Source organism: Rhopilema esculentum, chromosome 4, assembly GCF_057945365.1.
Source record: "Rhopilema esculentum isolate cy_ngs chromosome 4, ASM5794536v1, whole genome shotgun sequence".
Classification (NCBI taxonomy): domain Eukaryota; kingdom Metazoa; phylum Cnidaria; class Scyphozoa; order Rhizostomeae; family Rhizostomatidae; genus Rhopilema; species Rhopilema esculentum.
Window position 1 is genome coordinate 9,171,066 of NC_142818.1, and position 17,712 is coordinate 9,188,777.

General features: G+C 36.5%; 2 protein-coding genes and 1 long non-coding RNA gene across 5 annotated transcripts; 2 read left to right on the forward strand and 1 right to left on the reverse strand.

The window, feature by feature from the left end:
- Positions 1-294: 294 nt before the first annotated feature.
- LOC148960409 (uncharacterized) lies at positions 295-6,320 on the forward strand. 2 transcript variants are annotated; one of them, XM_089115947.1, is made up of 2 exons: positions 295-499; positions 5,923-6,320. In XM_089115947.1, the coding sequence occupies exons 1-2, from the start codon at positions 377-379 to the stop codon at positions 6,148-6,150; spliced, it is 351 nt and encodes a 116-aa protein (XP_088972073.1). In that variant the 5' UTR covers positions 295-376; the 3' UTR covers positions 6,151-6,320. The 2 variants fall into 2 exon arrangements, with proteins under 2 accessions (XP_088972073.1, XP_088972074.1); XM_089115948.1 differs by lacking the exon at positions 295-499 and adding an exon at positions 2,886-3,066.
- A 2,344-nt stretch (positions 6,321-8,664) lies between these two features.
- Positions 8,665-11,921, reverse strand: LOC148960410 (uncharacterized). 2 transcript variants are annotated; one of them, XR_016145169.1, is made up of 4 exons: positions 11,821-11,921; positions 11,034-11,113; positions 9,819-10,050; positions 8,665-9,359 (listed from the first exon to the last, which is right to left on the reverse strand). It is a non-coding gene; the product is annotated as an uncharacterized LOC148960410 (long non-coding RNA). The 2 variants fall into 2 exon arrangements; XR_016145168.1 differs by lacking the exon at positions 11,821-11,921 and having other exon boundaries at positions 11,034-11,792.
- Positions 11,922-12,274: 353 nt separating this feature from the next.
- LOC148960411 (uncharacterized) lies at positions 12,275-17,629 on the forward strand. Its single transcript, XM_089114858.1, has 2 exons — positions 12,275-13,547; positions 16,204-17,629. Exons 1-2 carry the CDS (start codon positions 12,275-12,277, stop codon positions 17,622-17,624), a joined length of 2,694 nt encoding a protein of 897 aa, XP_088970984.1. The 3' UTR covers positions 17,625-17,629.
- The last annotated feature ends 83 nt before the right edge of the window (positions 17,630-17,712 follow it).

Here is a 17,712-nt window from a genome sequence, read left to right on the forward strand (position 1 = left end):
AATCGTTTGGGACTGTTGGGGAAAAAGCAATTGAACATAAGATTTTCATTCAAGCATTGCTGCCAAAGTTCACAAAATTGTCAAAAAAGATTAAGCAAGCCTTAAAGCTAGTATCAAGGTCCTATAATTGCTCCTACCGCGGTTTAGCAAAGATTTGTAGTAACGGGTGGCATCTTAATTGTATCCGCAACTGCCCAATACATTTTACACGCAGCAAATCCCTAGCATTGAAGTTGCTTTCCCGCAATTAAAGCCAGGTGTTTTAAAGTCTGTATAAGAGCTGAACTCGTGTTCAAGGCAGATCATTGGATATTGTTAGTTGAGCTCTCAACACTACGAAATCTGCCTACCAACTGTGCCTCACCAAGAACAAACAATGAAAAGCCACCAAGGATCAACACCGTGCAACATTTTCCTTTTGCTTCTAATCTTGGCATGCTCAACTCTGGTGCAGTCGTTTTTTACTGCTGGCGGAGATCTCACCGGAAGAGAAGAACACGTAAGTGGAGTACATTTTCATTCATAGATAATTTTTAGCATATTTCTCAAAACTTAACGGAATGCTAGTAAAATTTTCCTTATAAATGCTAGCAAAATTTGCTAGTATAATATAGCAATTACGGTAAATTATAGCACTTTATCTTTCCCATCTATAGCAGTTTGAACAAGAGGTAGGAGATTCGATGATCAATCCATTCAGTGCATTTCATTTTTGTAACATGACTGTTGTATTAAGGTGAAACTGTTAACAGAACAGAAGCACTCTGGAAACGCAATAGTGCATTTAGACCTCAATTTGACGGAACTGAATCTAATGGCTTAGTGTCATGGAAGTAACAAGAACTCGAGAACGATGTTTTTGTCAAAAAGGGGGCATAAACCATTCTCTCGTTTTATCCATACTTTGATTTCTTTTGTTTTTCATTTAAATTAAATCCATAATTTTTTGCATGATGTATCGACTGATCACTTCGCCCTTGACAGTACCCAACTTGATGATTATATATCTGGTTGCTAAAACTATCTAACAGTAAAGAGAGACAAAGCTGCACTAGATCCCTTCCTGACTTAAACTAGTTCCGCTCAAAGTAAAATTTTAAAACTTAATTCTTGATGATTCATTCATTGAAGGTGTATCCAGCTGAATGCAAATACAAATAAACTTTTTATATCAAATATTCAGTGACTCTTCATGATAAAGTATCAGTTTATCATAGTAAAGGACGACTATGAATGAAGAAAGTGCTACATAAATTTACCATCCAAGAAACAAGAAAAATTAAAATTCAGTGTAAAGGTGATAAGTAAGTAGAGATAGAGCAACATGCAAAATCACGCATGAGTACAAGAAGGCGCGACTAAGAGACTAGTCTGCTAATCATGTCCTTGTAAACATGGGGCCACGGATATAGGGCTTTGGGTATGGAGCCATGAAGACGGGGCTCAGACAATAGGGCCGTGGACATGCGGCTCTAGGTACAAGGCTCATTGAACACAAGGTATGACGTTTGTGCAAAAGTTTGTTTGAAGTCTCATTATTGCAACTGTTAAAGGCTTTAGAAGACTCTTCTAATGAAACGGGACCTTTTGCCTGACCCAATTTTCTGATCTCAGAACAACATTTCTGCTATCAAAGGAAAACAGAGAAATCTCTTAAAAATGGGTACTTATGTAAGAAAAATAAAGTTGGAAAACTATTCAGAATGGATTTGACGAATATAATTGCTATACAGATAGTGCAGAAGTCGAATAATGTTGACTTACAGATAGCAAAATTTTGCTGAAATTACTGGTGCTTTGCATCTCCACATGATTGATAAAGATGCTATAAAAATCCATTTAAATTCAAAGCAAGCGTTAATTATTTTGAATAAAACAGGCCTTTTAGAAATAAATTTCTGTATAGAGCTAGTGAATTTTCCCAATAAGAAATCATCATGAAATGTTGCAATTAATATTCTAGATAAAATCCCGGGCAAAATTGTTGGAGCAAAACGCAAATTTTACAATTTTATAATGTTGCCTCTGCTGTAAAATTGAATTTCCTCTTTCATCTCACATCTATGTGGGATTTGAAGTTCAATCCCCTTCGGTTCAAAAACATGCATTTAACATTGAATCGGGGCGACGAAAAAGAAATTTTTCAAAGGAAAGAGAAAACACCAGGTTTTTCATAAAAAGTCTAAACTCTTTTGTCCGGGATTGTAGCAAGGCATAGAACGATATGGGGCACTCAAAAATGCTTGGGTTCATTCAAGTACCTTAACGCGCTTCCCTACAACTTTTATTGTTCTGCTTTATATGTGTCTAAAAATAATCACCAAAACTGCTTTCATCAGAAAAGAAAACTAAACCATTCGGATGACTTTTGACTGACATCATTAGCGAAGTAAGGGGAATCAATTTTTGAGGTGAAATGAGCTTTGTCAAGAGATATTACCTCAAGAGATATAGCAATGATAAATCTGCATTTGATCAAGGATATGCACGCGGCTGTTTTTAAGAACCTATCTAAATAATTGGCAGCCGTTTGCATCAAACACACAAAAAGGAAGTAAGAATATATTTCATTTGAAATAATATTTGAAGAATTTCAAGATTATTAATTGTTTGGAGTAAGCACATTCAATAGAAATGCTGAAAACGATTGCATATGCGTTGGGCAGGTGATACACTGTTACGGAAGAACACTAATGAAAATTTCCTTTATTTCCAATTACGAAACGGCTCATTCATATTCACGCCCATATGTGTTATCAAAAGAAAGGGCCTTGTGATGTCGCTCGTGATGCACAAAAGCAATGTCGTATCGCGCATTTAATTGGCTGAGCAGCAAATGACGTGTTTTCAAGAGTCTTTAAATTCACTGCAGAAGCAAGCGACTATTCCAGAAGATAAGTGGACAAGGCTTTCCCTGGACTTCAAGTTGTCATATAAACTGCGCAAAGAAGAAAGCTAATCAACAAATTAGAAATGGCAAGACATCATGTGCATCTCCTCCTGCTTTTCATTTCAATTTTTGCAGTGTATGTTGAATGTTTCTTTACCCATCAAAGAGAAGTCGAGGTTGGTTTGAGTGAACTACTTGTTGGTACCATATTTTTAAAGGTGTCCTTAGAGCTTATGAAGAAGTTATATATTCTCTTAAGTGTTAATACTTGAATGAAACGCAATTTAAAACATACGACATAAACGAAATTACTTCGGCTTCGATTGAAATTATCAATTAATTACACTGCTAGATTTAGATCTAAATTCATGAAAAAACTATTTGAAATTTATAAGGAATTGACAAAACTTGCTTTATGAAAGAGTTGGCATCATTCTGCTGCAAAGTTATCATCGATTGGCTTATAAAAATAATGCCAAACCATCAAAAGGTATAGATTAGATTCTTCCAGAGGTATCTTTAACCAGTAAACATATTTAAAAACTTTTGATAATTAGGTCTCTTTTTTATCAATCTCTGCTTGATTTTTGTATAAAAAATTTGAACAGTTTTTTCAGCGGTACAGAACTTGAAGATGGCTTTGAAAAAAACAAACATTTTATAATATATTGACTAAAAGTTTTTTCGCCTTACATACCTCAGAGCATAAAACGTCAGAATTCCTTGAACTTTTTTCAAAGCCAATATAAAAAATTTGCAAAAAAAATCAGTATGTTGGGTTTTTAGAATGTATTATGTAAGAAAATTTCATTTTATCCAAAATCAGCACTGCTAAATCATGTTTGGAAACAACACAGTTTGTTGGTGAAAGAATATTACCAACAATGCCTCAATTTTAGTCTTCTTCCATAAATTGATGGAATCTAATTTGGTAGAACATCCAAACTGTGAATGCGGTAAAAATATTTTCCTACACAATCCTTACGTTAGTCGATGTCAGTCGTTTGTTACATGATTTGCAGTTGCAGCAATAGCTGTTTATAGGATTTTCATAAAGCTTCATTCAAAGAAATGTATCTGGTCTTAATGCTCTGTTTTGCTTGCATCTCTGGGTGTTTTTTGCATCATTAATAAGTCACTGATAAGATCTCGTGATATAGGATATGTAAGAGCAAAGATGAAGTGTTCTGACATATAAAAGTTGAAGTCCATGTCTTTTCACGAGCAATGATTTCGTGAGTTTTGAGTCTTCGCGGATACGAAATGGCAACAATTGCCATTTGTAGTAGAAAATGACTGATAGTGGAAAATGACTGAGCAAAGATTATGTATGTAAGGGCAGGGAATGCGTTTAGCATAAGAGCAGAATGGTAATTTTCTGAACATGGCTCGATAATAAGAGATCGATGCGCAATAAACATCAGTGATCCTAACCTGCTCAAAAAGCTCTGTAATAAAACACTGACACACTTCCGTGAAAATGATGAAATAATATTTTCAAAGAATCAAAGTATCCCAAGATAAAATTCTATTGAAAATTTGCCACATCTGGTGGCTGTCGTATATAGAAAAGTTTGTTCAAAGCTTATGTTGCATTAGAACAAAACTTATATTGCAAAGAAAAACTTTTTCATATGTAGCAAGCTGTGTAAACAGTTTTCTTTCTAAGTCCGTTAATAAGCAAACCGGTTCCATCTGGTTGAGAAAATATTGCCGAAACATTTCTAAGAGCAATATTGCCGAAATGAGGCAAAAGGCTTTAAATGACAGCAGACAAGCACTTCTCCGTGGTTTCAAAAATGTTCGCATGCTCTTTAAAATGGGGTGGATTGATTTTGATGGATAGCTGGCCCTCTTTTGGGAACGTACCCAGGAAAAGGTAGATAGAGGACTGAAATGAAACATCATATTGTAATATAAGCGCTAACAATATGGCCAAAGATCACATCTCTGCAGCTAGCTTGTTCTAAAGCAGCTAGCTTAAAGACATGTTACATAAAAATTGAATTGGGAATGTTTAATGAATCTCTCGGCAGCATTCTGCTCCAATCAGCACAACAATAAGGAAGATGTACGAACGCATAGAAGAAGCAAGAATGTTACTTGCTAAGGATAAAAATGAGGCATTAACCTGCTTACAATTTTTGCAAGCAAACAATGAGTAAAACTTATATTTAGTTGTCCAATCTGTAAAATCATATGAAAGCTACTTAAGCTCCCTCTTTTCCCAAAAAATATGAAGAAAGGAAAATTATTTTGTGAATAAAAAATGGTGCTACATAACATTGCAATAATTTGAGATTTAGTCTGCATGGAAGAAGGGGTTTTATCTACTAATTGAAGCTCATTTTGAATGAAACTTGCCATCTTTATCAGGGCTTCTATTTCTAGGAAATTTGTAGGCGGAAGTGATCGAAGCAAAGTTTTAGCTCATTTTAATTTAAATGCAGCTGCTGGACATGAAAATATTCTGCTTTGGTCTACATATCTTAAGTAGTAGAGCGTAGCCAGAAAGGGGGAAGGGGGTGTTGTCATCACAGGCCGGCAGAATTGTCGGGGAAATTTGAAATGACTTTTTGCTTATGGGAAAGTTCTTTCAATGGCAAAAATAACTATAGAGAAAAGGGTGCAAAACTTCAAAGGTCAACGAAGGGAAATCTTTTTAAAGATTTCAATTGAAATTTTTAAAACAAAGGAACAATCGAAGAATACAAATGATGACTTGATTGCCTTAGCTAGGTCAAGATACAGATAAAGGCGAAGCATCTGTCTTATTAGCTTACAATAAGGCCAAATGCGGCTGCACCATCTCAAGCTTCACTTAATGTATTTTCAAAATATCATATAAGCAAAGAAAAACATGAAAAGAAACTTGTTACAAAGTCGAAGAAGATTTTTTAAAAGTGGAAGACAGAAAATACGGCGGTCTTGATTCGATTAACAAACTTTTAACGATTGAAGATTTTTGTTATAAAAGCAAGTTGTGAAGATTAAATTCTAGTCCCCTTTTCAATAACTCTTTCATTTTGTAGGGTGAACAAATGATCAAAACGTACTGCAGAGAAGCCAAAAATTTGTGCTCCGGATTTCAAAATAATCGTGAGATAAAACGTGTTGCAGCTGAAGACGAAAAGATGGCACAGTATAAGCGAGTGATAAGCCTTTTGAGGAAGCTGAGTGGAACAATAAAGAGGCAAAAACTGTATGAAGATGTAGCAGAGAAAAATCTTGAAGAACTGGCCAGGATGAAGACAAAATAAGATCAATGGACATCAAACTACAGCATTTTATCATTAACATAGAATCGCCTGATGACTACCGACTTTAAAAATTTGCTCTTTCGTTATACTGCATAGCTAAATAAAAAAGGTTAGCTAGATTCAGCCTCATCCTGTAATCTTACATGTGATATCATGCTGTCTTGAAATAATGTTATCTTTTTTCAAATTCTGTGTTTTAGAATGGTTACACTTGAAAACGTCCAAACCTACTTTCAAGAGTATATATAGGAGACTGTAGAGTTACACAAAACAGTCAAATAAAAGAACTTCGAACAATATTCCTATGTCATTCCTCTTGCTCAAGGACAGTTGTTGTTTCAAAACCAAAACATTGACAATACTAGGGAGACATCCTTGAGGAAAGTTGATCTATTTTTAGCTTCAAACCAGGTCATCACAGTGCCCCGAGGAAAGCTATATGGCTTCTTTCAATGGTTGCTTCTACAAACCCCTCTTTTGGAGTGAAATCTCGTGACTTTCTTCTATGCATGCTTTCGATTGTTGTCTAGTAAAGATTGTTGTTGACTATAAGTTGTCTAGTGATGTTTGGGTTAAGTGGATGATACTATACCACCAACCCTTACTGCTTTTTTAACATTTACCTGTTTGAATGCTGGCAGAATCTCAAGAGTGTGCTCAAGAGTAGAATGGAACATCTGCATGATTACATAGGCAAAAGCTTTATTGATGACCTGGGTAGAAAATGGATCAAAATCGACGTGATCTATAGGAATCAGCTAAGAAACGTGCTATTATGACGCACATCAAATAAATTATTACCTAGCTCAAAATTGTAGAAGAACGGGCACCAACCAACGAACAGATTTTAAGAGTTATAGCAGTTTATACTCACAGTAAAAGAGTATAGCAGTGGATAACGTTGCATCGTACAAAAAGTAGGTTCATCCTAAACTAGAAATTTTCGCTCCTTTCTTGAGCATGCTTAGAAAATGCCAAATTATTTTTTACACCAAGTGTTTATGACAACATGCACTATGATCTTACATGCACCCAGTGCTATAAATAACATTCCCCAGATACAAAATTATAGTTAAAGGTTTTTTGACGATACGAAATTTGAAAATGGCTTTAATACGAGCAAACATTTATTTCAAAAAAAAGTTCAGAAAAGCAAACGGAAAGTAGGCAGCAAACATGCAAGGAAATGGATAAAATATGTTCAAGAAAAAAGGGAGGCAGCAAACCTATATAACAATTAATTTCTATATTGAGTTTTCCTTGGTTGCCAATTTCAGCTACCATATGCTGCTAAGAAAATCTTTCACCGTGTGCTCTAAAAATAAATGATTCGTAACAAACTCTGGATAATGGGACATGTCCTATCTATTCGAAAGTCTTTTTCTGAGTACTAAATAATCTAAATTTGGCTCAAAACGATAACAAAGAAACTTTTAGGGAATCTTCATTTGAAGCTTCTTTCTTTTAGATCTTTTGAAAGCTGATTCACTACAATCAATTACTTGAGCTAGTTTTGATGTGGCAAATCATGTATGTTACGATGTCGTCTTTCAAAGTATACTAGCTCTGAACTATATGTCAAGAAGGATATCTCATAGGAAAGTGTTCTATAAGCAGATTGGAGTTTAATTAAACATTGTACTTATCATGACACTACTTTTAGGTAGGAGTAGGGGGGCTTGAGAGTTGCGGGCCCTAATAGAAAGGAAAGCTGCAAAACCAATGCATGATGTATTTTTTGCGCCCTTAACATTTCAATTTTCCTTCTGCCAATCACCCAAAACGCATAAAAAAGGCAGATTGCCAAAAAGTTCATTTTAATTTTTTAAAGCAAGTTTGATTTCAGTTTTTTATATACGAAAAAGCGATAATCATTTTTTAAAATAAAAGTCGATGTACAATAATTGTTCCCCTCTTCATTTTATAAGGTCAAATGTAGCCAAACTGTCTCTTGCCATTGACGTATGAGATGAGAATTTAAAAGTTGTCACTTGTATGTTGTGACTTGTATGTTGTTGAATATTAAGATTTCTTTGGAAAGATGGACAGAAAGATGGTAGTAAACGAAAAACATAGGAAAAGATCAAATCTGCGGATACATCAGGTTATTCTGGAATAAATTTAGGTCTCTTACCTTTTCCTCTAGATCTTTTTATCTTGATATTAAGAAATATTTGTAAACAGAATCACGCTTCGATGTAGAACACTGGACGGGTCTTAAGTATTAGCTCCGAGTTTTTTATAAGGCAACAGTAGATAGGAAAAACCAAAGAGTTTAGAAAACTGGGTACGAGGCTCGAGTTGGTTTCTCCAAGTAATGAACCGCCATGTGCTTTGAAGTGAAATTCAAATTGGGTGACAAAACCTGAAAAGATGCATAAGATGCAAGAGAGAAGGATATATATATTATATATATATATGTAAAGAAAGAACAAGCTTAAGAACAGAGGGATAAGGGTACTGCAATTTCTTATATTCATCGTTATTGGTAATGTTTAGTGGTTTAAAAAAGCTTTCTGCCAGCTGTTGCTGCAAGTTCTTTCATAAATGCTACTGTCCAATTATTGTCCACTCGCCGCAGATTGAGCATTTGCATTTCTTATTTTGTAATCTTGAATTTTGGCAACTCTAACAACGCACTATGCTGCTTTCGGATACTCGTGAATGTGCTGTTAATTAGCGGGTACTATTATTTGGGGTTATACGGTAGCTGGCATGCCGAAAGATCTCGGAAAGAATGAAGAAAAAAAGGAGCTGCGATAAAGTTTATTGATTAGTTTTGAAAGAAGATTGGGTACGAGAATTTGAGAAGCAAGACGATTGTAAAATGCTCCACCGTTTCAAGCTCTTTATCGAAAAGATGAGTTATAAACAGAATTTGTGAATTGATCGTGAAGACTTTGAAAGGGTCAACATTGGAAGAGCTTAATTGCGATTATTGAAATGTTAATGCCGAAGATGTCAACCTGTCAACAATAGACTATGATATTATGGCTGTTAAATATCATAAGTTAAGCCATGAGTAACTTACCTTTAATTAAAGTCATAGCCATTGCATTTTTTCAAAGTGGCAAATCGAAAGTCATTCAGCTCTCCCTGTGACTCTCAACAACGCCTGTTTTGTCAATAAGTCTGTTTTGTTGCTAATTTTTCTGCTACAGACAACAAATATTTCAGGAACAGTTTATGATTCATAAAAGTTGTTTTCCCTGTCATATAAAAGAGAAATCATTAAGGGCGAAGGCAATTAGCGAAATCACTTTGAATTTCTCAACAAAACAACCCGCTAATACTCACTGCTTTTTTTCTAAACAAACACTCTTCAGATTAGCCTTAAAACAAAAATAAACAAATATTTTCTACATGGAGTATACAAATATTTGTGTTACAATTTTAATCGTATTTTATAGTCTTTTTGAAAATGAATAATTCATACGTGTAAATATTTATATTTTCTTTTTAATTTTCACAGTTCATTCCAGTCAAAGCAATGAATTAATATAGACATAAATTTGGACAGAAATAAAATTTAATGTAAAAACAATTTGGGGTCCTTTTTCTATTTTTCCTATCTATGATTTGGAAAAACAAACGTACCTACCGATAGAATTCGGGTTTGACACACTCAGAATATTTATCGTAAAAGTTTAGTTAGGAAATATATATACCCAGTTGACAACTGGCCGTTGTGGGTCGAGAAAGCCCAATCAGAAACCGGTACAGATGGTTGTTAAGGATGCCAAATATGTGCCCTTTCAGTGGTGACACGGAGCTAACAGCTTTTTCTTTGTTATGTACATGGATTCTAAGACTGCTAGATAGAACAGCGACCGGGCTCTAACCTTTTCGATCCACAACCGGGCTCCGACAGTTCCGAATCGGGCGCTCTACCACCTTCGGCTGCTCAATAGCAAAGTAAACAGATTAACTTTAGTACTGTATGTAGGAAAAGCAATCAAAATGCATGATCCACGATTTTAATTTTCCTTTCAAGTTAACTGTACTGAAACAAAGTGACGTATTTACATCAGATCGTTGGCAAGAACTAAAGAAACATTAAAAAATTTGGGTATTTGTAATGGAGAGTGGGTGTAGAATAGTACAATAATCCATGCAAACATAATTAAATGCCATCTGGCTTTTTGTAACATTCAGTGAAAGAATGCAAGGCCCACATATAACAAAATCAACTTTCCTTGGCTTCCGCTCTTTCATTTCTCAAATGCTTACCAGTCGAAAACCGATATACTCTGGTAACTATGGTTTTACTAAAGTGTTTTCCAATCTATTTTGAAACAACAACCAATTATTTTCGAATCAAGAAATGGAGGTTCGGGAGGAACATTGTTGTTGGGTTCTTGATAATTTCAAGCAGGATTTTTCCTATCAGATTATATTTTTTTCATTATCAAATTCACTTTGAATCAAATTTTCAGTCCTTTTGCAGCGGTGTAGTGCTATCGAAATAACAAGGGGGGCTCTTGTACATAATGTTGCTAAAAACAATAGCAAAATAAGAAATTGGTTATATTTTGGCATTAACAAAGGGGAATCAGCCCTTATGGCGCCCCTAGCACTACATCCCTGTTCTTCTGATGAACACTTTATAGCATGAAACATTTGTAAAACTTATAAAAATATTGAGGGTCCAAACTGTTACATTTTAAGCTGTAAATGAAATAACAGCCAGCTCGAACTTTGTTGAAAGTTCTTAAGAGCTTTTTCACAATTTCTCAACGTCAATTCAATTTAAGCCTAAAGTAGTGCAAAAGAGAAAGGAAATACTTTGCTTCAAATTGCATCCGTTTTGCGTAAAAAATGATTTTCGACATTGAATCTTGCAAAAAAGTTTAAGGACGAAATTGGAAAAGATTTGTATTTACCTGAACATATGACAGGCTTCTCCTTGGTTCCAGTTCTTTTATTTGCATCAAAACGAGGGCACTTGGCTAGTCAGTCTTTTCTGAAAGAAAAACATAAACAAACAGTGAAAAAAGCTGATTTTCTACCTATCCGTTTCTTATGTGGAATTCCTTGCTCAACATTGCCCCAGAGAGGCAAGAAAAATTTCAAGAGCTCTAAAGGGTAACATGACACCCCCCCATGTCAATTAGCATGCTTTTGATGTCTTATGTGTGCCTGCCCAAAGAGTCAGTAAGCCTGTCTTCAAAACTTCAACAAATATTCCAGATTTTCCAGATACTAAAAAGTCGAATTTGGTCATCGTGGTAATTGGTAGTAGCGTATTTGCTAGAAACCGGGGTAAATAATGTATGTGGGCATGCAATAATGAATCCAAAAAGAGAGAGAGAGGCAATTATACCTTTCAGATACATTTCTTATATTGTTGCTGTTTAAAGCTGCTCATACGATGACTGCTGGTATTAGCTTGGGTTATTTTTGGACACAGATTTACAGACTTACAAAGTTCAAGAAGCAAGTTCCATATCTAGGCCACATGCTCCAAAAATTAACAAAATTTTTGTTTTACTAGTAGTAATTATATTTAACTAAGAGACCGAAATGATTCGCCTTTCTCATCCACTTAGTATTTTTATTTTTATTGATATTTCTCAATATTTGTATTTAAAGACCATAACTAATAGTAAAAACAAACATAATATGATAACAAGCAAGACAGAATAGTATATCTCCTTGGACGACACTCACGAGGGAGCCGTTACATTTCTCACCGTACTGTTTCCAAAACATTACCCTTTCAGCTGGTTGGTATAGCCTTTGTAATAATAGCCTAACAGCTTCTCTTAGTGACGTGTAAAATCACAGAAAAGTTTGGAGATAGGCCAGGTAACAAAAATATGCTAAGATTACTGTTTGTTTATTATTGGGTACACCACCTGCAAGAAAAAGAAGATTGAGAAAGGAGAGTTTGATATTTATTCAACTTTTGAGAACGAGCTGATTTTATAGAACTTAAACAGAAAACAGGACAGCTGGACAAACATAAATCTTTTGTCCCAAGCATTTGGAAATTCTACAGAAATTTTCATGCTGATTGGGAGGGCAGTGGATGCATTTTTTCGACTATGATTCGTTTGTATGAATTGAATAAATAAACGAAAGTTTTAGAACGGGCTTACTGGTTTTGTTGAATTGATTTGCAATGCGACTGAAACGATTCATCAGGACAAATTTCCCGCTGATTAAAACTGTGGTTACTCTCTTTCTTGTCTGCAGTGTCATAATTTTGCTTGAGATATACAAGGCTGGATATATATCTGAAGATGCAAGTAGTTTGAAAGAACGTATTTTTTGGATTGACAGGATAGACAATTTGACACAAAGCTCCGCATTTCTGACGAGAAAAGTTGAAAGAAGGAAAGCAAAAGGGGAAGGAGACCGACATCCCGTGCTTAGAATTCACGAGAAGAATCAGAAAGGTCCAAGTATGAATCCATCCTATATACGTAAAAACATGAAATCGAGAGAGAAAAACGCTACTGATATCGATGACAGTTACAAGAAAATGAATCCTCGCCAGCTGAGCAACAAAGGTAAAGCGAATAATAACAAGTACTGCAAAAAGCAAAGAATTAAACAAAGAGTAGAAATAATTACAAGTGAAATCGCATGTAAGCCTCATAAGGCTCCCGAAGAAGCGTGCAAGTTAGCTCATGAGTTGTACCAAATAGACCCTAAACTGCAAACATGCAAGACGAACCAAACTGAGATTTACTGTGAACTTCAAGAGGTAGATGAAATAAAATTCACTTGCTCGGGAAAAGATAAGCTTAAATCATGCAAGATTGGTGTTTTTAGCCATGATGATGGAGAAATAGATTTCCTTTATGTTGATGACATAACGAGGCTTGAGGAGGAATTGGAAAGTTCAGCAAAAATTGCACTTGGTCATAACAACAAATTTTTGTTCTTGGAGTGTATCCGAACTGACGAGAGAGAATCCAAGAGTCAGTTAATACTTTTGCCTTTTCTTCATAAAAGTATTTTCAATCAACCAGTAAGACAAACACCAGATGTAAACATTGTCCTACTTGATTCGATTGCACGTGCGCATTTTTTTCGCTCTTTGCCGGTTGTCCTGGAAGCATTTGATGACATCAACGCAGACCCGGAAACAAATACTGAAATTCTCGATTTCGAGCTATTTCAATCAGTGCATGGCCACAGTGCAGAGAATTTCCATGCTTTCTTTACGGGGAAACTCTTCGCAAAAAATCTGACAGAAAACGAGAAGGAGAAAAGCAGTGTGGGCATTGAAACTTTTTACAGATATTTGCGAAAGGCCGGCTATGAGACATTGTACCAGGATGATGTTTGTTGGAAGTATTGGTGGGGGATGCGGCTGGAACTGGGTGCACCACGTGATTGGATGGGCATGAAGAAAGCAATTAAATCTGCCTGCATTGACAATACAGGTATAGTATGAAGGCTTCACATTTCATATCCAGGGACGTAGCGAAGGGGGGTAGGAATCGTGTAGGAAACCCTCGTTAAAAAACTCGATTTTAAAAATGCGGAGTTTTTTGACATCCAGGAATGTTTCGTTGGCAGATTTTGAATTGTCGGCAAATCAAGCATGGTTCACCCACTTTTTTCGGAAAATGGGACATAGACACTCTCTTTGAACCGATAGCTACAAACGTCACTGTTCATAGCAGTAGGTATTACCTTTCTACTCTATTTATTGGTTTTTATTCAGTCAGGGTCTGCTATGAGCGGTTTTCAGAAACGGAGAATGCAGAAACGCAAACGGCATTAACGGGGGAAGGGCGGTGACGTATGATAATAAAACTTTTCGATACAGGTCGAGAAGTTTTGGCAGTTCATTTACTAGACTATTGATATGTCTCGCATAAAGGAGCTGACTTGCCTAGGCCGTATCACACAATGATAAAACAAGTCAAAATGCTAAACCTAATAAAAGAATCGATTATTTGGCTCCAACCACGGCAGAGAAGAGTCATCTGGGGCCCCTTGGGAAAAAACTACGACGGGGCCCCTATTAACGGACTGCAAAAAAGTAGCATCCAATGGTGTAGGGCATGTCACAGTTATATGCTTCAAAACATGGTTATTAGCTTGTTTGGAGGCCCCTATAGATTGGGGGCCCTCAATTATCTACGTAACTAAGGTGCCCTAAATTGCATTACGCAACTTACGCAACCTGTCAAATCAAGCGATACTTCCTTCCACTTGTCTTGTTGGAACTTTATGTAACCTCACACTTGCACAATACTTGCACAGAAACCCTGCTGAAAATTCCATGTATCTTCTTTGCTGCATACTATGCACAGTATTTATAGTTAAAAAAAGAATAGCAGAAACATCATTTATATTTAATTGGAAAGATTTAATTGCCGTTGAAAATTCAGCTTGGTTGACAAATTTTCCACACACACATGGATATTTCACCGCGGGGTGAAATTTCAACCAAGGTCAAGAACGCGGTCGGGGTGAAACTGAAGTTGGAACTGGATTGACTGATCATAATCATGATCATGTGAACCTGAGTTCCGTTTTGACCCATCAGTGTCCTTACACATGTGACGTAGTTGAAGAGTCCTAGCAAGAGTAAAATATCTATATCTGCCTTCATCGGGTGGATCTTTCAGAACGTTCCGCAGAATTACCTGGTCCAGCAAATATCCGCAATACCCAAATACAAAGCGTTTGTTGAGTAAATAATTTACAAAGGACAGATATTTTGGTTTGTCCTCAGCCGATGCATAGTAACCATTAATTCTACAATGCTTGCAAAAAGTACTTGGAACGGTCAAGCAGTTTCAGTCGATTTTTGACTGACATTCAATTTTCGCCTGAATAGCTAAGTTGGTCTGTTCCCCCAAAATAATGTTGTAATTGCACCTTAGCCATCTAAGTTTCAAAATTACAAGTCAGGCACTTTAGCATCGACAGCTGATACTAGTTTTCGCCAAACAGCATCGAAATGTTAGCCTAGTACTTGATAGCAATCTCTTTCTAACAATATAATACCAGCAGTCTTCGTCAGAGGCACTTATCTTCAATAGACAGAGTTTCCTAAATAAAAAATTTTGTTTAAACGAAGCTGCAAAGAAGTAGAGGAGTCGGGATGATAAAAAGCCCATGGTAAGCAGATGAATGGCTTGGGCAGCCGCTGATAAAACATAACTTCACACTATTTAAAATCAAACCGGCAAAACTCCGATGGGTAAGAAGAGCTTCTGACATCGGTGAACCGAGTGTGCAAATGGTCATTTTCTGTTCAAAATCAAACATTGTATAGGAGGAGAGGAGAAGGGAGACTTGAGTAGGACATAATGAGTGTTCCAACACTTCAGGCGGGCACTGTAGCCGCTCGCGTGTTTAGAGTACGTTTGATACAATCAAACCGATGGTTGGCATTATATTTCATCGTAACAATTAGATAGGGGAGGATAGATTATGAACTCTTGGCATTCCACATTACCTACTCAACTCTGTCGCACTTGCTGTGGCACTAATAGCACCTGCAAACTGCATTGTCACATCAAAACACACATCATTAGAAGTTACTAAAGATTGCGCTGCCTGAAGATCTCCTGCAACCAATCTAGAACATGTTCATTCTCCATGCGCTGCCTAAAAACCTCCTGATACCTTCGACTTGTTTATAATCGGCAATTAATTATTTTTGCCTGGAGTGAAATTATTGTACGTCTGTCTTTTCTTAATCTTATGATAGAAGAAATAAGAACAAGTGCCCGGGTAAAATGTTCAAAAATTTAACAAGCGCTTTTTCGAATCATGAAAGTATGCAGGGGTCTGCTCTTTATATACCATTCAACTTATCAAAGTGTTATATAGTAAAATCACACTTGTATAGGGGCACTCTTCAGCCAAGTTTCGGTTAATGTACAACCCTTAGCTTTGAGAATCATGATGGCACTAAGAAACTTCTTTAGTTATAGAACCAATGAATATAAAATGATCGACATATTCTTATTGAATATTGAGAAGGCATAGAGATGTTAGAAATACTGTAGATAACTTATGGTAGAAAACAGTAGAAAACAAAACCATGATACAACTTTGTAATTAGCTTTCTTGTAGGCCTATCCTTCGCAAGTTGCAAGATCCTCGCTGACAACAACTTGAAGACTCCATTCAACGGACCGGAAGACAGTCAGATATGTTTTAATGGCCGGTTTCAACACGCCTATTACTTCGAACATTTGCTAGAATACTTTAGCGCGCAGAAAAAAAGAAGACGGCGGCCTCGAATTGGATTCACAACAATAAACACGGCTCATGATTACAAAGGACTGCGCGTACAAACTTTGAATCACGACTTGGCCGATTTTGTTAGAAAACTGGCAAGAATGGAGAACGTCCTCACTATTTTGATGGCGGATCATGGGAATACATACACAAGATATACCAGTGCTGTTTTAGAAGGCCGTTTCGAGATGCATCATCCAAGTCTTTTCATGATACTGCCTCCCGCAGTCAAATCTTACCTCGGCGATGACGCGGTGAAGGCGTTACGCGTGAATACGAGACGACTACTGACGATGATAGACCTGCACAAAACAATGTTGGCAATAGCAACCAAAAACGCCCGCGGGACATTTCCTAAAGAGCGCGGGTTGCTGGAAGTAATTCCTGCAAATAAACGGTGTGACGATCTTGAACTTGCCTTGCCTAATCTATGCGTGTGTGAAGGCTGGGATACACCGGCTAAAAATGACACAAAGCAAGTTGGCATAGTAGAATTCGCAGTTGGCTCTCTGAATAACATGATAGATACGCAATTTATAACTGGAAAAAGCAAAGATAAAAAAAACTCTGAGCAGAGAAAATGCCACAGATTATTCGTTTCTTCCTTCAGCAACGTGAGAGAGCGCAGTTCTGGCAGCAACTTAATTACAACTTTGGATTTTATGGTGAAGGCGGGTCCTGGTTCTGGGCAGGAGGAAGACATCTTCCATGTTGAGGTGCAATCAACAACCAGCCCAAAACTCAAATCAAAACGGATGAAACTTCTCTCTTACGACAGACTTTCGCAGTATGGTATTTACAGAGAGTGCAAAGATCCAAGTGTAAATGTAAAATTGTGTATTTGCTCCTTAAAAGATAGCAAGGACTCCCAGCATATCTGGGATAGTGATGGCTTTCGATTCGATGGGCTCATTAAAGCCATGACGCGGTACCCAAAGATCCCAGCGAGCTTAAACATAGAGCAATCTACGGAACAGCCATGCATTTTTTACTTAACGAGAAACTTTCCTGATAAAAACGGAAAAGAAAAAAGCGTATTTTCCGGTGTGATAGAAATCATTAATTCTTGCAAAAACAAGAATTTCAAAGTCCTGCTTGACATCAAAACATTGAACTGCAAACCATCGAATAGGATTCCAAGTCAGTTGATTGTAAAACAACATACAATTATGTTTGTAGCTGTGGTAATGCGTGATGTTTGGTACTGGGACTGTATATACAATTTTGATCCATTTGCAGTTGAAATAACTTAAAAGGTTTAAAATTTCGTCATAAAATAAACTAAGATTGGCGTCACAGAAAATATGGATGACGTCACACAACAGTCAAGTAAGCAAACCA

What these genes read in the sequence shown, in the direction of transcription:
- LOC148960411 (XM_089114858.1), top strand. Translation starts at nt 12,275, where the DNA reads ATGCGACTGAAACGATTCATCAGGACAAATTTCCCGCTGATTAAAACT. An exon ending in TGCCTGCATTGACAATACAG is followed by an intron (nt 13,548 to 16,203) that starts GTATAGTATGAA and finishes GCTTTCTTGTAG; the next exon opens with GCCTATCCTTCGCAAGTTGC.
- LOC148960409 (XM_089115947.1), top strand. Translation starts at nt 377, where the DNA reads ATGAAAAGCCACCAAGGATCAACACCGTGCAACATTTTCCTTTTGCTT. An exon ending in TCACCGGAAGAGAAGAACAC is followed by an intron (nt 500 to 5,922) that starts GTAAGTGGAGTA and finishes TTCATTTTGTAG; the next exon opens with GGTGAACAAATGATCAAAAC.